This window comes from Carassius carassius, chromosome 27 (genome assembly GCF_963082965.1).
Source record: "Carassius carassius chromosome 27, fCarCar2.1, whole genome shotgun sequence".
NCBI lineage: Eukaryota > Metazoa > Chordata > Actinopteri > Cypriniformes > Cyprinidae > Carassius > Carassius carassius.
In genome coordinates this window covers 28,516,039-28,536,961 of record NC_081781.1, presented here as the reverse complement: position 1 = coordinate 28,536,961, position 20,923 = coordinate 28,516,039, and the positions used below count along the sequence as shown (strand labels likewise).

At 36.6% G+C, this 20,923-nt stretch overlaps 1 protein-coding gene across 1 annotated transcript in view; it reads left to right on the top strand.

The window, feature by feature from the left end:
* Positions 1-20,923, top strand: part of rngtt (RNA guanylyltransferase and 5'-phosphatase) — a 125,615-nt gene that overhangs the window by 90,563 nt on the left and 14,129 nt on the right. Inside the window, exon 13 of the mRNA XM_059513328.1 lies at positions 3,159-3,259. Coding sequence (XP_059369311.1) covers positions 3,159-3,259 — 101 coding nt within the window. The remainder of the gene's footprint in view (positions 1-3,158; positions 3,260-20,923) is intronic.

Below are 20,923 nucleotides of genomic sequence, written 5' to 3'. Positions count from 1 at the left end.
AGATTTGATTCATCACATCCAGAATGTTGACATGAATGTATAATGAATGTTCTCATGGTCACATGCCACATATTAGTGTTGTGAAGGACATTTTGTTTGATCTCTTTTTACTGAACTTGTTTTCTTTTTATGTGATTTTACAGCTCTTATAATAAGCTTACTATTTCCAAATTCCAGAATGTACTGTACTCCCTAATTTTCTGAATTTTCACACCAGCCAAACTAAATTCATTTAGGTCCCACACAATGTATTATTGTTGTTATTTTTTTTAAAGTATTATTAGATGATGAACAAACATCTAGATTAAAAAAAAGCCTCCCTCACTTGTAAGTAGCTTTGGATAGAAGCGTCTGCTATAAATGAATGACTGTAATTTAAATGTAAATGTAGTCATTAATGCGAATGAGTGCTGGAAGCCAACACATCCTGATGACTGGAAGAGCTATTTATCTTATTTATTAAGTTTAGTATTAACTGTTACAAATATATTCTCACTGAGGTTTATAATTATATAAGGAGATATTGAGTAGTTGAAGGACAGTCATTTCACAAAACAGCTTGTAGAGTAAGACAATGAAATATATAGTGCTTTAAATCCATAGCATGTAGCTATTAACTGGACAGAATTAAGTTTTTGTTGCAGAGCTCTGCTAAACAGTCAACTGATTCAAATGTACAACTATAGAGTCATGTTGAGCAGTTTGGATCAGGTTAAGTTTTTCAGTTTTTTTCCGCATTCTGTAGCAAGCATTTTGATAGGTGTTTTGACAGTTCAGAGCCACCGTACAAGCGAATGCCAAAATCCAGATTGCCGAATGTCAAGTTCATCCACTTCATCTATAAATCCTTGCACACAGAGTTCACAGAAATTGGTGGTATATTTAATATGTGGCTCTAGTATCGCTAGCAAAAGCATCAAACTGAGCCACTGACATCCTGGAGTAAGCTTTGAATCGCCCAATATTTCCTTTCTTTCTTTTTTTTTTTCAAGAAACGAGAACAACAAATCCTCACTGCTTGAAAACTCCATTTAGCGCTGTTTTGCTGCTCTTTTTGCAGCATATTAATTAATACGCATCAGACTCAGTGTGCAAGGTTTCTGTGCATGACGAATATTTAGGGTTTAGAATATGAAAATTTCGGACTCAGTGTACAGAGACCTTGTTAATTTGTTGAGTACAGCTAGCAATGATGACACAATATAAAGAACAAAACAACTGGTGCTTTACTGTGATCAGAGCTCCATAATTTAATTGCTTTACATCTCATTTACATCACAGACAAATGTTTGCTGATTGGTCTAGATGTGCTAAAATGCAGTACACTCATGGTAGCTCACCAGGTTTTCACAAAATTTTCTAGATCGAAAGATGAACGGAAAGTATTGTAGTGGATCAGTGAAAATGGACTACATTGCTCACCATAACATAACTATTTCCATCAGCAATTTAATTATATGGCTCTGTTCCAAAACCTAGAGAGCTGCCTACATAGACTGCATCTTAAAGGGATAGCTCAGCCAAAAATGTCAGTTGTGTCATCAGTTACCAACCCTCATGTTGTTTCAAATGGACTCGAGGAGTAGAGGGACAGAAATTTCTCAGGTTTCTATAAAAATATCTTCATTTTACCACTTCCTACAGTAGAATTGTGCTTTTAGACCCTTCGTGAAATGAAACGCAATGCAAGGTGGTTAAACCTTTGAACACTCCTCTGATGCCTTACACCTTTAAAGCCTGTCACAGTTTTTTTGTTGTTGTTGTTAAGTATCACATTTGATTCATCAGGCTTTCATGGCTCATATATTGAGAATAGGGAGTTCAGAAGAAAAATCACCTTGGTTTTATTCAGAGGCCCAAACTAAGCAAAAATATGCAACTTGGTGCAGATGCAGATTCTTACATGGGCAAAAAAAAGAAAGTAAAAAGACATTCTTATAGCTTGTAATGTAAATCAATAAAAAATAAATAAATACTTCGATTAAATGATCATAATTTTAAGATCTGGTTTTGTTGGGTACCTGGGCATTGTGGGATCAAAGGAAATGAGGAAGTCGAGCATTATTGGGGGATCTCAAAATGTGTGCAGTACCTCCTATGGATTTAAAACCAATGATTTGTTCCTATGGTAATATCAAATGGCAAACAGAATGGGATCTGTATACAATGAATGAACTACATGAAATAAGTTCCAATGTTGGAAAAAGACATTTCTATAAATTTTCTAACTGATGGGACCAGACTGTTTGTTCCCGCTGTAGATTAAGTCAGGTCATCCCAGGATGATATGTTATTACAATGATCTAAGTTTTTAATACTTGGAGAAGATCCTACAACATGTTCTCTCTTCCGAAATCCCTTTATCCATTAAGCATGTTTTATTAGATTGTGCTGGCTTCTTGGTACTCTTTAAGAAAACTTTTTTTTATTCAGTTAACTCTTTTGAAGAGATTTTTAACAGAGTTAAGCCAAATACAGTTTTGGAGATTTTAGCAAAAATAAATTATAAAAACATGATATAATTCAGCCGTAATATTTCTGGAATGGAGTTAAACACAAACAAACAAACTTAGATAAAATGCATACAAATATCATTATGATACAAATATCAACTCTTTATCTCCTAATAATATGCCTTATTAGTATGACATTTACACGTAAACTTAGGTTTATAATCCAAGCTCTGTAGTTTTTATTGTGCCCCCCACAGAATGTATAATGCAATGCAAAACACTGGCACTGAGAGGATGAACAAATAAAATCATGTTTCTAAAAATGATGCATGGATTATCAAGTAAAAAAAAAACTTTTATTCTTTAAAGCAAGATCTTTAAAGTAAAACTATCAATCAGATGACAGAAGGCAAAGTATATTGTGTGCAACAGGATTTTCATACATTTTGATGAGGTTAAGGATGATCAAGTAGGGTTAAGACAGTACATTAGCAACAATTTCGTCAAGATACGTTATGAATGCTGATGCATAAAGTCACTCTTTTGGGTCTCATTGTTTTTTAGGGTGCCCTACAAATTGGTGATGCGTTACTGTTGATAATATGTAGCATTCATATTTTTTATAGCTAATAAAGGAGTATTGTTTTTCTCCTGCATTGCTTTGTCATAATGTGATTTGTCTCTGTGTTTTTGGCGTCCCTGTAGAAATATAAGCCGGGCAGATGTGATGAAATTCTGAAGTGGAAGCCGCCCAGCCACAACTCGGTCGATTTCAGACTCAAGATCACCAAAGTCGGCGGGGAGGGGTGAGTCATGATCGCCATGGAAACTGCATCCACTACGCTCAAATCAATGCTGAACATCAGTACACATCCGTACAAACGTCCCACAACTTGCACGGAGATGAGAGACATATTTCTCCTGTGTCTGTCTTTATCTCTATGTATGCGCTAATGTGCGAGTGATTATGAAACATACAGCTCTGAGTCAGACGCAGGTGGTTGCAGCATTAGCAACTTTTTGAGTCGCTACTTTTCAGAACTTAATATGCACCAAAATGTGATTCGTGAGGCCCGTTCCTGAACAGACTGGTGGCTTTGATTATGTGCAGCTTGACATTTCTCTCCGAAGAAACGTAGCGGAGCATAAAGTGTGAGTTCCTCATTTACGCCTCTCTCAACCCATCTGTCCACTCTGTCCAGACTCGAGATTTGACTGTCCTCAAATGAGCCTGGCTTATCTTTTAAATGCAGGCAGTCCAGAGGGAGAGTGCTGACCCTTCTGCAAGGAAATTCATTTATAAAGCAATTGTTTTTTGTTTCCATGTGTGTAAATCTCTTTATGAATGTGTCCAGGTTATATTTCACCCCATATTCGAAAGAAAGAAAAAAGTATTTAATGCAAATATTTTTTTTCATTTTCTTGACGATTAGGCACTTTTAATAAATTATAACTTATTCCTTTATGATTAGGGATTTTAACTGTACACATATTTGTACAGAACATTTTCGGTATGGGACTTCCGTTTCGGTATGCATGTGTATCGAACAAATACGGTGTTTAAATCACTGCATGAGTGGAACTTCATTGTGTCCTTACTTATGATAAGAAAGAAAAACGTCTGGATACAATACAGTAAAAAAAAAAAAAAAGAAATTTGCATAATTGTAGTAGTGCAAAATCTCATTCCATTTTTTAAATATGACTGGGACATTTTCATTAGGTTCACCCATATATTGTAGTGCTTGTTTGTGTTTGGTATCGGATCATCCTTGTGAATAATTTTCTGCCTTGGGGAAGGTACACACAAGATGTTTCTGCTAAGCAGCTAGACGGAGTGCAATGGAACTGAGCAGAACACCACGGCTTCGCGACATGTTTTAGGAACCAGGCTTGTCATCGCCATTATTTTGTGCTTAATTGCGATATTATTAAGACATGAGACTCCAGGAATGAAAACGCAACAAACAGCAGAACGTTTTAGAAAACAGACACAAAATCCATTTGTCAACCCTGATACATTATCATAACATCTATTTCCAATTTTTCACACCTCCCTTGTCATGAACGCTATTCACTTCCAATACGACAACACCACCGTGAGCCGCAGCAAAAAAAAAATATAGATACAATAAGCTTTTTCGCACATGATGCAAGCTTTATTTTGTATAATGTCAGTAGTATTGAGAGACCAAATTTTTTTAAGCTTATTTATTTTTATACTATATATTTATACTATATACTTTATACTATATTATTTATATAATACTCTCTGTGGGTAGGAGAATGAAATGGCAAATACAGGTTTTTACACTGAGCAGCATTACACTGAAAATACCCCCTTTTTTAAAAATAGACATGAAAATGCACTATACAAACATAAATGGTTGTAATTCATGAATGCTTTGAAATACAGTCCTAAGGTTGGTATCTTTTTAAAGAAGACAATCTATAGATTTAGTAATTTTTTTTGTTTGTTTTTTAATGCAAGTGTAAAAAAAAGTTATAGAAGTTTAAGTTTACCATAAATAAAATTAACTGTACTAAAAAAAAATATTTACATAAATATATATGCCTTGCGAAAGTATTCATACCCCCTAATTTTTCTCACATTTTATGTTGCTGCTTTTTTTCCCCCCACATCAATCTACACTCCATACACCATAATGACAAAGCACAAACAGAACTGTCACAACTTCGTACATTTATTAAAAATAAAAAAACTGAAATAAGTATCCATACCCATAACTAAATATTTCGCTGAAGCACCTTTACAGTCTCAAGTCTTTTTTGTTTGATACAACAAGCTTTTCTCATCAGAATGTGTCAATTATTCTTCATCTCACCTCTTCACTTCTCAAGCTCTGTCATGTTTGATGGGGGCAGATGCACATCTTCAGGTTTCTCCAGAAATATTTGATTGGGACCAAGCTCAGGCTGTGGCTGAGCCACTCAAGGACATTTACAGAGTTGTCTATAAGCCGTTCTTGCTGTCTGTCGCTGTCCTGTTGGAAGATGACACTTCTGCCCATTCTGGGGTTCTGAAAAATCTGGACTGGGATTTCATTAAGGTTATCTCAATATTTTGGTGCATTGAGCTTTTCTTCTACTCTGATGAGTCCCTCAGTCCCTGCCGCTGAAAAACAGCCTCTCAGCATTAGGCTGGTCCCAGCACACTTTACTTTTGGGATGCTACTGTGCAGGTGATGAGCAGAGCTGGTTTCCTTCAAACATGCTTAGTACTGAGGTTCATCAGACCAGAGAATCTTGTTTCTCAGAGTCTGGGTGTCCTTTTGGGGCTTTTTATTGTAAATTCCAAGCATGTTTTTCATGTGACTTAACTGAAGAGAGGATTGAGTTTGGTCACACCGCCATAAAGACTGGATCAGCGGAGTGTTGGAGTGATGTTCGTCCTTCTGTAGGTTTCTCCTACAGTATCTCCACATATGATCATGGAGCTCAACTAAAGTGACTATCAGTTTCTTGGTCCCCACACTAACCAAAGCCCTTCTCCATTAGTTGCTCAGTTTGGCCAGGAGGCCATCTCTAGGAAGAGTCCTGGTTGTTTCAATTAAGGGTAACAGAGACTACATGCTTCAGCTGAAGGCTCGTTGCAAAATGGCCAATGCGTTTAACAGACCAGAAATAGAAGATCCTCCTATAACCAACAGGTCTGGTGTTTGGGTGCACTTTGGATTCCCTGTACCTGTTGGTTATTGGAGGATCTTCTATTTCTGGTCTGTTAAACGCATTAGCCATTTTGCAACGAGCCCTCAGCGCGTACTGAGTGAGCGAGCGCCTTACTCTGTAGTGGAAAACGTAGGTTTTAAGAACATGCTTAATGTAATTGAGCCCCGTTACAATATTCCTTCACGAGCCCATTTCAGACAGACCGTAACTCCTGCTTTGTTCCAAAAAACATAAGCCCTATAGAGAACCAATTGAGTAAAAACACACTCAATATAAAGAGTTATAGAGTTCCATATAAAAAGTTACATCTTTTTTTATTCATAACTAATATAACATTTTCATTTTTTTTTTATAAGGAGCTGTTTTTGTTTTATACAGTATGCTGCTAAGAAAACACCATAGAAGATGGGTAAAGAATAGCTCCATCATTGTTCAATGTAAAAAAAAAAAAAACATACTTTGTTAGTTTTAATAAATAAAACATTTTTTAAAAATCAAGGAAATTTATCTGCCAATTTTTTCTTTTTGCTGTATCTAAAATGTACCGAACCGTACCGAACCGAACCGTGACACCAGTGTATCGTATCGAACCGATCCGTGAATTTTGTGAACCGTTACACCCCTAATATATATATATATAAAATATTTTGGAATCTAAATTTGCTATAAAATCACAGTAATATTTATGTTTTAAATCTGAATCACAAATATACCAAAAAATTGATACCCAAACTCCATTGAACATGGATTTTCCTGTCACAAATTTATACCTTACTGTCAAGTCACCTGTATTTATATAGTGCTTTTAACAATACAGATTGTAACAAAGCAACTGAACAGCAGCAAAAAGAAAAATAGTGTGTCAATAAAGCAAAAAGGCAGTTCATCATTGAATTCAGTGATCTCATCATCCAGCTCAGTTCAGTTTAAATAATATCTGTGCAATCAAGTCAACGAAATCGCTGTAAATGAAGTGTCCCCAACTAAGCAAGCCAGAGGCGACAGCGGCAAGGAACAAAAACAAGAACAAACCTTGGGAGAAACCAGGCTCAGTCGGAGGTCAGTTCTCCTCTGGCCAGACGAAACCAGTAGTTCAATTCCAGGCTGCAGCAAAGTCAGATTGTGCAGAAGAATCATCGGTTTCCTGTGGTCTTGTCCTGGTGGTCCTCTGAGACGAGGTCTTTACAGGGGATCTGGGGCTCTAGTTGTCCTGGTCTCCGCTGTCTTTCAGGGCAGTAGAGGTACTTTCTAGGTGCTGATCCACCATCTGGTCTGGATACGTACTGGATCCGGGTGACTGCAGTGACCCTCTGATCTGGATACAGACTGGATCTAGTGGCTATGGTGACCTCGGAATAAGAGAGAAACAGACTAATATTAGCGTAGATGCCATTCTTCTAATGATGTAGCAAGTACATCGGGTGTTATGGGAAGTGTTCCCGGTTCCGGTTTACCTAATTAATGCAGCCTAAAAATCCTTTAACGGATTTGGATATTTAAGAGATTAAGAGGTTTAAGAGATGGGTCTTTAATCTTGATATAAACATGACAGAGTGTGTCTGCCTCCTGAACCATGTTAGTTAGGTTGATGTGAATGTGGAGGACTATAATGTAACAAGAGCTCTTTCAAATACTGAGGTGCTAAACCAATTAGGGCTTTATAAATAATAAGCAATATTTTAAAATCTATACAATGTTTGACAGGGAGCCAGTGCAGTGTTGACAGGACCGGGCTAATATGGTCATACTTCCTGGTTCTAGTAAGAACATTAGCTGCTGTATTTTGAACCAGGTGGAGTTTGTTTATTAAGCGTGCAGAACAACCACCCAGTAAAGCATTACAATAATCTAACCTTGAGGTCATAAATGCATGAATTAATGTTTCCGCATTTAACATTGAGAGCATAGGTTGTAACTTAGATATATTTTTGAGATGGAAAAATGCAGTTTTACAAATGCTTCAAATTAGGGGTGCACTGATCAAGATCGGCCGATCATTAATGCGCATCTCGTCAGTAAAGCCGGTTCTCTAATCAGCGGTAAATTCCATCAGGTGCATGATTTCACATAGAGCACCTGCTACTACACAGAGCCATTGTTAAAGGGTTTGTTCACCCAGATAGCAAAATTGTGTAATTAATAACTTACCCTCATGTTGTTTCAAACCCGTAAGACCTCCGTTTATCTTTGGAACACAGTTTAAGATATTTTAGATTTAGTCCGAGAGCTCTCAGTCCCTCCATTGAAGCTGTGTGTACGGTATACTGTCCATATCCAGAAAGGTAAGAAAAACATCATCAAAGTAGTCCATGTGACATCAGAGGGTCAGTTAGAATTTTTGGAAGCATCGAAAATACATTTTGGTCCAAAAATAGCAAAAACGACGACTTTATTCAGCATTGTCTTCTCTTCCGTGTCTGTTGTGTGAGAGAGTTCAAAACAAAGCAGTCTGGATATCCGGTTCGCGAACGAATCATTCAGTTCACCAAATCGAACTGAATCGTTTTAAACGGTTCGCATCTCTAATACGCATTAATCCACAAACTTAACTTAAGCTGTTAACTTTTTTAATGTGGCTGACACTCCCTCTGAGTTTAAACAAACCAATATCCCGGAGTAATGCATGCACTCAAACAGTACACTGACTGAACTGCTGTGAAGAGAGAACTGAAGATGAACACCAACATAGTGTTATGAGCGCGGGTAAATCGAAGGCTTGAATCAAGGGCAATCATCGCAAATGACGCCATTACGTCGAGCGCAAAAGAACCGGTGAAGCATTTTCTTCAACCGGTTTATTGAATCGAACTGTCAGAAAGAACTACTGGTGATCCGAAAACTGATGCAACCGGTTCTTGACTCGTGAACGAGTCAGTCTTTTGTTCGTTATCTGGCTCGGCTCGGTGTTCATCTTCAGTTCTCTCTTCACAAAATCCAACTGATGACGAAGAATCGACAGAGCAGCCATCAAGTCTTAGACAGCGTTCTAAGTTATTACATGCAGATTTTGTTTTGATTTGAATTATTTCATTTTAAAGTAATAATATAGATATATTTATCATGTATTTGAGGTAAGTATTCGCTGAGTTTCTGTTCATCATTGTGAAGTGATCCTGTTCAAGACTGAGATGGCAGAAAAACGGGGAAAAATCCTATTTGTTTTCTTGATTTTACAAAAGCACAATATTTTGTTGATATTGTGAGTGCACACAAATAAAAGATTTGACCCTTTACCATTTCAATTGATGGATTACCACCTTTATGAGTAAAAATGATGGCATATACAGTAGGTTGACAGCCTATTTGGGCATTACGCGCGGCGGTGCCGCGGCATTAACTGAATTCAGTCGCGTGTTAAAATAATTCGCTTAACTACCGCCAGGTGGCGCAAAGGGACGAATTTTGAACTGACTGTAATAATAAAATGAGGCATCAATAGCATTATATTATAACATTTTAACATCCTTAAAAACCATTATAAAATTTAAAGTAAGAGTTAATTTAAAAACGTGGGATAGTTTTAAGCTGCAGTAAAAATGTAAAAGAAAGACCTTTACACAAAGCCTTACTGCATGCTATTGTCATTAAACAGTCATTACTATATATATATATATATATATATATATATATATATATATATATATATATATATATAAACAAACCAGAATAAAAATATTAAATGTTCTAATCCGTGTGTGTGTTCCTATAATCCGTGTGTGTGTTCCTATATATATATATAGGAACACACACACAAGGATTAAAAAATATATATATATATATATTCATTCTGGTTTGCTCTTAGCAAAAATAAATAAATACAATTCTTAAAGTTCTATATGAGGAACGAAATGAGAACGGTCCAGCATTAAGACCGCACTAACAGCAATAATTCTTATTAACTGCTATTGTTCTTGATTTTTCAAACTGTCTCCAATTATGCCTTAACTGTGTGAGCAAAAATTGAGTATGGTATATTTCAGCTGTTTTATGCGCTGGTGCCTCACGCGCACATGTTCATTGTTACAGTGAAGTTCAGCATTAGCAGCGGTCTACTGTGGCATATTTTTGCTCATTATAAGGCCATCCTTAAAAATATCTTGGTTTGCAGTAACAGTAATTTAAAAAAAAAAAAAAGGGTCGGTAGGTCGGTCTATATTTTTTTTTCCAAGTTTCAATGTAAAAAAAAAAAGTACATTTTTGTGATGGTGATGACGTCGGTATGAATTTAAACAAATTAGCATATCGTGACGTCACTGACTGGGTCTTCAAACCGTGCCTTCGGGCGCATCATTGCAAACCTCATTTTGATGCAGGCTATATAGACCACAAACAAATTTAAATATTTGTCAAAAACATGTTTATTGCATGAATTTCAGGTGAGAAAAAAAATGAGGAACTGTTATACTTGCATCCACCGCTACGTATCAATGCAACCTACAAATTAGAGAACGTTTACTTTGCTTTCATGGGTTGTCACTTCTGTGAAAAAAATCCTGTTTGATTTGAGTGACGAGTGTTCATTGAATCGATTGTAAAATCGATTTTGCATGTCTAAAGTTTTATACGGCAAATAACACCAAATATAGGTAAATCCACGGACAACAGGCAGGAGGAATGTAAAGATTCAGTATATTGGTAAAGACCAATATTTCTGATGATTTATTGGCGTGAAGTTACGTGCAAAATGACAAACAGGAGTGCAACATTTTCGAAAAACAATAAGCAGAGTGGACTGCCATAATGCAAAACATTTACTGCAGGCTTCAACATGGCTGTGTTTACGATTAAATTTCAACAACAACAAAAAAAATCGCATAGGTGATTTTCTTAGGCTATCAAAAAAAATATTTTTTCGAATATTCGTCGAATTTGAAATAAAAATCCACATTCGAATGCGCATATGAATTTTAGGTGTGCATTAAGGAAGCTGCCTTATGAGCCCCGGTCTGTGTTCCATTCCACCTCGCCGCGCACAGCTGTGTCTACACAACTTTCAAAGGCGGACGAGCTCGACACGCAGTAGCCTATCTGCTTTCTCATCTTTCACCTCGTGTACGCGCACGAGATGCGATGACAATATATGTGTCATTGCATTATAAGGTTATGTTAGCCTATCCAGTTGAAGCCACTTAAAAAAAAAAATCAATGTGGAGAAGATCTTGTTTACATCAAAACTGAAACCAAGCCGTTCACACAGAACGCATATTTCGCGCATCTCATGTTTTTAAACGAAAAAATGTATCCTGTGGGTCCGTGTATATTTTGGTCATTTGATTTTCTATTTATAAATAAATAAAGATAAATGAGAAACGGTTTGATTTTCGTTTTTTCGTTTTGTTTAAGAAACGGAAAACGAAAATTTACAACCCGAATTCCGAAAAAGTTGGGACGTTTTTTAAATTTTAATAAAATGAAAACTAAAGGAATTTCAAATCACATGAGCCAATATTTTATTCACAATAGAACATAGATAACGTAGCAAATGTTTAAACTGAGAAATTTTACACTTTTATCCACTTAATTAGCTCATTTAAAATTTAATGCCTGCTACAGGTCTCAAAAAAGTTGGCACGGGGGCAACAAATGGCTAAAAAAGCAAGCAGTTTTGAAAAGATTCAGCTGGGAGAACATCTAGTGATTAATTAAGTTAATTGATATCAGGTCTGTAACATGATTAGCTATAAAAGCTTTGTCTTAGAGAAGCAGAGTCTCTCAGAAGTAAAGATGGGCAGAGGCTCTCCAATCTGTGAAAGACTGCGTAAAATTTTTTTGGAAAACTTTAAAAACAATGTTCCTCAACGTCAAATTGCAAAGGCTTTGCAAATCTCATCATCTACAGTGCATAACATCATCAAAAGATTCAGAGAAACTGGAGAAATCTCTGTGCGTAAGGGACAAGGCCGGAGACCTTTATTGGATGCCCGTGGTCTTCGGGCTCTCAGACGACACTGCATCACTCATCGCCATGATTGTGTCAATGACATTACTAAATGGGCCCAGGAATACTTTCAGAAACCACTGTCGGTAAACACAATCCGCCATGCCATCAGCAGATGCCAACTAAAGCTCTATCATGCAAAAAGGAAGCCATATGTGAACATGGTCCAGAAGTGCCGTCGTGTCCTGTGGGCCAAGGCTCATTTAAAATTGACTATTTCAAAGTGGAATAGTGTTTTATGGTCAGACGAGTCCAAATTTGACATTCTTGTTGGAAATCACGGACGCCGTGTCCTCCGGGCTAAAGAGGAGGGAGACCTTCCAGCATGTTATCAGCGTTCAGTTCAAAAGCCAGCATCTCTGATGGTATGGGGGTGCATAAGTGCATTAGGTATGGATACAGCTTGCATGTTTTGGAAGGCTCTGTGAATGCTGAAAGGTATATAAAGGTTTTAGAGCAACATATGCTTCCCTCCAAACAACGTCTATTTCAGGGAAAGCCTTGTTTATTTCAGCAGGACAATGCAAAACCACATACTGAAGCTATAACAACAGCATGGCTTTGTCGTAGAAGAGTCCGGGTGCTAACCTGGCCTGCCTGCAGTCCAGATGTTTCACCTATAGAGAACATTTGTCGCATCATTAAACGAAAAATATGTCAAAGACGACCACGAACTCTTCAGCAGCTGGAAATCTATATAAGGCAAGAATGGGACCAAATTCCAACAGCAAAACTCCAGCAACTCATAGCCTCAATGCCCAGACGTCTTCAAACTGTTTTGAAAAGAAAAGGAGATGCTACACCATGGTAAACATGCCCCGTCCCAACTATTTTGAGACCTGTAGCAGAAATCAAAATTGAAATGAGCTCATTTTGTGCATAAAATTGTAAACTTTCTCAGTTTAAACATTTGCTATGTTATCTATGTTCTATTGTGAATAAAATATTGGCTCATGTGATTTGAAAGTGTTTTAGTTTTCATTTTATTAAAATTTAAAAAACGTCCCAACTTTTTCGGAATTCGGGTTGTAGCTGGATTTTTCGTATTTTTGTTTGAATGTGTGGGCGGCGCTGAAACGCCCCTTTCATCCTTCTGTTCTGCACCGACATGCGGCAACGAGAGCTCAGTTCATTTTCACCAGGACAGAAGCGGCAGACAGCAGAGTTGATTAATCCTGCGGATTCTTTGCTAGTGGTAAATGTATTTATTTATTTATTTATTTATTTATCTATCTTTGAACAAACAAATTAATTTATTCAATGACATTTGAATTTTACTGTAGGCCTATGATCTATGGCATGAAATATGCGGATTTTTAGCCTACTAATGTTATTCTATGCCTATTTAAGAAAAACCTCACAGGTAGCCTAACATGTTTTCATTTGCTATTACAAACAACAGCAACTGAAGCTTTATCTTGTAGAGTGTAGTCTGCTGCACTTCTCCGATCGGCGGATCCCGGTCCACACCTTCCATTCCGATAACAGGGGAAAGAGCTTCAGCTCCGTCAGTTTGGATCGTGAGACACCCTAAATAACATGAAAACCTTACAAAACTCAACAGGATGTGCTTTCTGCTATTTCGGTCTACATTAACTTCTTTCTGAAACGTCAGAAATGAACCAGGCTCATGCATCAGACGAACCATGTCTAGCTGGACATGTCTACTTTTAAAATAATCAATTTAAATAGAAAAATAATAATAATAATTTTATATTTAGGCCTATTTTTTTTTACAGTCTGATAACAAGCTGTATTCGTTTTCCTTTTTTAATTATTATTTTTGTTTTAGTTTATTGAAAATAAATTGGCTAAAATAGAAGCAGACATGTTTAAATTAAAACAACCACAAAAACATGACTAGTCTTGAGGGAAATATAGGTTTTATTATTTTTATCAATCGCAGATCTCACAGACGAACGTCTTAATTAGAGCCCGACCGATATATCGGCCGGCCGATATTATCGGCCGATATAAGCTAATTGCATTTAAATCGGCATCGGCATTTATAACGGCCGATGAAACATGAGAAACAGAGTCTCATGCTTCACTCATGTTATGAGTGTTGCACAGTGTGCCCACCAGAGGGAGCTCTGCAGCTCCAGAGTTAACAACAGCGCCAGAAGTCCACTACAGAAGAAAGCGATCAACTGTTTTGACGGTGAGTCTGTCGTTCGTCATGTGAAATGATTGTAGATTTAGTTCAAACCCTGTATATAATAACTGTGTGGTAGTTCTAGCTAACGGTCCTATCATTATCACTTCTAAATATTCTGTAACATCACTTACAGCCGCTAATGCATTGCTATATTAGATTAGCCACAAAGCTAATACCATGTTTATCAGTGGAAGAGCGCGAACGTTAATAGGAGGTCAAACTATAACGTTAGCGTTTAACTTATTCTTATTCTATTGCGGTGTGTTTCCCACATAATGACCGCGTAATTGGGCCTTTCACACAGGACGCGGTATGCACGGCGCTTGCCGCTGGGCTCAGCGTTGCCCTTCAGATACAACGCGATTTGCGCTGCGCTATGGTGTAGGCGGAGTTTTAAAAACGTTTAGCGGGAGCTCTTTCATAGTCTGTTCCTCCTCCTTTCGGTCAGCAGCAAACATGTATCTGTCCCGTTGTAAGAAGCGAGCGATAGCGCTAGTCCTGCTGATGAGAATTAAGAGAGAAGCAAGGAAGAAGAGGCTACCCTCAGGTCCAGAGAACAATTTGGTGAATTCAGGCTGGTTACGTTACTCTAACGCTAATAGCTTCCTTTTTAGCAGGCCTGTGAAATGCTTGCTATTAACTTGTTTGAAGCTGGTTCTTCTCAAAATTGACAGCGGTGTGTTCATGACACTAACGTTAACCATTCAACTTCGAATTGATTCCGTAATCTTCCGGTAATAGTAGGCAAGACGATGTTTTGATTCAGACTGCACAAAGAGAAGAGGAGAAGATATACGGGTCTGTTGTGAATGTGTCTGTGAGAGCAAATATAGTGTAGTTACAGTAACTACAGTAGGTGCGTCAGAAATGATTAAACCAGAGGGGACATGTAAATAAATGTGAGCTGAACAAGCGCTTTTTTTTTTTTTTTTTTACATAGTTTCAAAGCAGCTTTACAGACATAACAGGAAAATGTTGAAATAATATTGTTAAATATAAGTAGGTAATACCTATTGCTTGACAAATAAAAAAATATATATATATTTCTCATTTTTGCCTATGTAGGAGATCCCAGTTTATTATTATTATAATTCTAATGATGACATGAGTAATGATACATGGTGATATTATTAATACACATGCTTATTCTTTCTCCGTCTCTCTTTCTGCCTACAGATGGCTGAAAAAGGTGAATGCTGTAGCAGCAAAGTGTGGGACTACTTCTGCAAATACTTTAACTTTAGTATTATAATTTATTTACAGTAAACACACAGACTGTTAAAACCAGCTTCAACTGGAAGAAAGTAAAAGTGTTAAATGTTTAAAACCAGACTGTTTTTTGATCATTAAAAAATATATACTTTTGATGTGCAATTGTTTAGTCATTGAGACTGTAATCTAAGGCTTTTTTTTTTAACATAGTCCATTCTGGAAAATGGTTTATACAGCCCACATACATAGAACAGGCAGATATTTTGCTATTGAATGTTGTGTAAATGCAGTTTATAGGAAATGGGTCTAATATCCAGATTATTTTTCAAATCAAAATATCGGCTTATAAATCGGCTCTTTTTGAGTTAATATCGGCATCGGCCCCCAAAAATCCATATCGGTCGGGCTCTAGTCTTAATATGATCGCACATTAGAAATGTTTGGTGAGATAAAATGTGCACGATAACATTAAGCAAATCTCTTCGCCATCGTCACTCTTTATTATTAAGCAGGAGTTTACGTACAGTTAATGCGTGTGAGTGTGCCGCGCTCGTTGTGGTGTGTGTGTGTGTGTGTGACTGACAGACAGTCTCCGCGGCGCGCATTAGAGATCTCGCAGATCTCAAAGACAAACGTCTTAGATATGTCGCACATTAGATATGTTTAGTGAGATAAGATGTGCATGATAACATTATTAAGCAAAAATACATAGTACGTTATTTTTTTTCCCTTGTTCCAGTACTGAAAGCAGAACCGATAGGGTCAGATCTTAGCCTACTGATACGGTCTTTCATAATTTAGCCCCGGGGCCAGTTTAATACCGGGTTTCGGTACACATCCCTACTTATACCTGACTTATATTTTTCCTCTCACAAACTCTGATTTATTTTTTAGTGTAAAAAAAAAACAAAAAAAACATGCAGCAAACAGAGAATAGGTGATGAATCCGTTAAAATGCAACTATAGACGACTTATATATTTTTTCCTCTGACAAACCTAATTTATTTTTTAGCGTGTTTAAAAAATAAAAAATAAAATAGACATGCAGCAAATGAAAATAGGCGATTAATCCGTTACAATTTTATACTTCAGAGCAGAGCCTGGGCCTAATGTAGGCTATCCAGGGTTTTTTTTTTTTTTTTTCATTGCATCTGAAAATGACTTGATCAGCCTCCCACGATGCTCAGCTGTGGACGATTTAAAAATGTTTGATATAAAGGTTGCTGTCCCATTTTATACAGGAATTGTTCATTTAAAAAAATCTAATTATATTGTTAGTTCTATATTGTTAACACAAGTTCATTTAGGCTATTTAGTGACATTTTACCATTTTTTACTTATAAACTCCTTGAGAATTTAAAGTTAGTTTAATAGTATTTAAATTCAAGTTTAAAAATAGGTTTTAACTGCTAAATACCAACAACCATACTGCATGTGAATAAATAAAATGCATACTTTTCATAACATTTCATTATTCATAAAATGCATAACGTTTCTGGTGTTTGGATTTGTACTTCAATATAATGAGCTCTAAGTTTAATAGACTGGTTCTCTCTCTCTCTCTCTCTCTCTCTCTCTCTCTCTCTCTCTCTCTCTTTCTCTCTCTCTCTATTTAACAGCATTAGCTCAATGAAATACGTCTTCCTTCAGGTAGAATGAATGTTTTCCTGCTTGCTAAATGTTGGGCTCATGATCAATAAGTTGTATTCGCCTCAATCTGATTTAGTAAAGTCAAACCGCAGACAGTGAAGCTGCCTCACTGAGCAAGAGTCCCGCGCGCTGTGAGGCGGGAACAGAGGATTCCGCTTGGTCTTAAAGCCTTCTGCAAACATCCACGATCACAAATAACAATGATTTTCATAAAATAATTATTAATTGATGATTTGTTATTATCATTATGGTCTTGTGAAAAAATATATATATATGGATAAAAAGCTAAATGTTTTTCATTTTCATTTCGGTTCATTCTTGGTTTAAAAAAATCTTCAGGTTCAATAGATACAGACAGTTGGTCTGGGAACGCCCCCGGGAACGCCCCGTCACATGATGTGAATTTAGCCTGTGGGGGAAAACATTGCGTTGGCGCCAATTGAAATACACGGGACAATCATGCCGAAGAGTTGTTGTGAAATGTGTGCAGTCGGCATTCATCACAGGCAGGCTACGTTAACATTGTGTTCATTATTAACGCTATCAAAACTGTGTAAGGTTGTTTCTGAAAGTGGCATGTATATATAATTAACGTTAGCCTTATCATTCTACCTTAAGCAAAACTATGTAACGTTAGCCTAGTGTCGAACATAAACCCGTTTACCCACTTAAAAAAGCGTGTGGACACGTAACAACTTAGTTTTGTGTCAGAACTTTCTACACTTTCATTCAGAAATTCACCCCGTCTGTGTTTGCGAAACGATTGAATAGCAGAATCCAGTCAAAAATAGAACTTGCTGTATAATGCAGAACGTCACGAAATTTGGCTATTTTTGAAAGAATACATCTATATTAGGGCTGTAAAATGAATCAAATATCGATATGGACTTGTGTATATGAATATTAAAGTTAAAAGAGCGCTCAATATGTGCATTTTTGTCATTCAGATACACACGATGTTCGCAGTGTTTTCCCCCACGCCAACTCCGCCCTCGCCGCGCCCCCAGCTAAGACTAGATTGCGACTGTATGTAAATGCAGAGCGAAATGGGAACGGTCCAGCATTTAGCAATAATTATTATTAACTCTGTTTTTATTCTTGATTTTTTCAAACTACTAACACTTTACATTTTTGAATTATGCCTTCTGTGTGTCCAAAAATTGAGTATTTTCTGTTTCAGCTGTTTGTTCGCGATGGTGTCTCGTGCTCAGCCAGGGCGGCAAGAAAGAGAGAATGCGAGAGAGAGAGAGAGAGAGAGAGAGAGAAAGAGAAAATTATTAATTTATTTGTTTGTTTTACATTAGGTTACAGTTATCGCACTTATATCAAAAGCATTTTTTTACCCACTCCATTAGTATACATTTGAATTCACTTTAAATTTAGAATAAAAATTCCCGCTCGGCCGCGCTCTATTAGTATATGCGTGCAAAATATTTTAATCTATATTCAAAAATGTCAAAATGAATAAAATTAGGCTATCTGGTCATGAGTAAAAAAGATGACCGCTTTTAAATGAGAAACAATGAGGCTCCTTTTTTAAATTCATCGCCTCCGTTCTGTGAAAGAGCGATTTTTGGATTTGGATTTTAAAATGACATGCATCTCTCAAAGAAAAGGAGAATACAATAGTTCTTCAGGATTGTTTAAGACTCTTCAGGATTGCTTAAGACTGGAAAAGGCCCTGACTCATGGAGACTCGCGGGATGTTGATGGGCATGAATTGTTCGAAGAGCTGACTTTGGGCAGACGCCTGGTTGCTGGAGCCTGGTTGCTAAACCACTGGATGCGTTTAAATTCATCTGTGAAAAAGGAATGGAATAAATTTTTCCAAATGTTTTTGTAGTATTGAGAGTGCTTCTCACTGTCACTGTGATCTCTGGAGAACGCGGTTTCTCAAAGCTTAAACTGATAAAAAAAATTATCTCCGACGTACAAGTTAAACTCGAGGACGCGTTTGTCCTGCGAAAGCCTGACCCGGCTTGTTGTGTGAATGTGAGTTTGTGTGTATCAGTCAAGAAAAAATCGAAACCTACAGTACTTATGAGCTAAAAAGTTGTGTGCATATGTTTAGTTTTATTCTATAATAATATGAGCTGTGAGAATATAATGAATACAAAGAGTAGTGCTGCTGAGTGCAGGCATGTTTCAGCCCAGTAACACACCGTTCCTCAGAGCCAAAACACAGACCGAATTCTGTTCAGCTGGAGGGGGTTGGGTTTTTGGGGTTAGTTATGTGTGTCTTGTGGGGGTCGAGATAAAGGTGTGAATTGCTCTTTCATATGGACAGTGTCTTATGAGGCTTTCAAAGTTGCTGAACCGCTTTATATAGGACTGTTGTTTTGGTTACAGACAAAAAAATGGTCTGTCATCACATAAGATTTTTCTAGTTCTAGTCGTTCATTTGTTATATCCAACTAATCAGAGGTTTATATTAAATTTACATAATCAAATCTTAATATATTCCGCGCTCAAGCACATCCATTAAGTTTGCCACAAAGTACATGAGTAGCCTAATAATTGTGAAAAATGTGACATTTTAATTATTTATTAATAAACAAATGTTTTCTTGTCTTCTGCAAGATGAAATTCACAGTGCTGGCTCTCTCCGACAGAGAAATGCAACATTCACAGATTGTTGAATGTTGAATATTAATGCACCCTGTCATTAATGCGAATTAATAATTTTTGCACAAATACTTGCATATGAATATTAATATGAATATGAATAATAATTAATTATTTTTACATGCAATTATCCAAAATGAAACCAAACAAGATTTGTAATGAAGATAGAATAAATAAGAATAAAAGCTGCACATCTACCATCACACATGCAGTGCAAATCTTGCACATATTTTACACACCTGCATTTAAATGCAGCTGCATTTTTTTTTTTTTTCATTAAATAATATGAAAGCAAAGTAGGGCTGGGTGATAAATAGATTTTATCAATTAACTCGAATTTGTAATTTACATCGGTTTGTTTGAATGAAAATCGGTTTTCTTTTTAACATCCACCGACGCACCACTCAGTTCTCCCATAGTTCAGAGTGGCTCAACCCTCCCCCGCGAGTCCGACATAGACACGCCGCCGAGCAAAGGATGAGCGGAGCGGTGTGATTCTGACTGGAGCCTCCATCACGAGTACAATTCATGCCAACAACCCATTACATAACTGCATATTCAGCAAGAATTCATGTTAAACATATTTAGCTATGGCTTGATCAGGTTATAATGACTGCAATAGTCGAGCGGGGTGTTAAAGGCTATATGAGTTTGTCTGTTTCTTTTACTAATTATTTTCGGGTTAAAGCATGAATTAAACAGATAAAGCACATTCACACCCAATCGCTTTAGCAATAATGCATTCAAACAAATGTAATCTTACAGTGCTACTACATTATCTGTAGGCTATTTGAATTTGAAATCTTGAAGAAATTAATCGATCTGTTTAGATAAAATAACTGACAAAAATGTACTGTTATTTTCCTCACAAACAAAATTTGCACAGCTGATGGGCTAGTATTAACAAAAAATAAATAATAATAAAAAATAATATATAATAAATAATAATAATAAAATAAAATAAAGGCCTTTCCAGCATTAAGGTAATAACATCACAGTTGTTTTATCATCTTGTCTCAGTTATAAGTTATATTAACTATATTAAAACTTGTTTTGAAAAATTTCTTTGTCATTTGAATATTGATTTTAAAATCAATTTAAATCATAAATCGGATTTTTTTTAGGCCATATGCTATCGCCCAGCACTAAAAGCAAGTAAAGAAGGCTCCCTTTAAAATCACTTATGTTGTCAGTTAA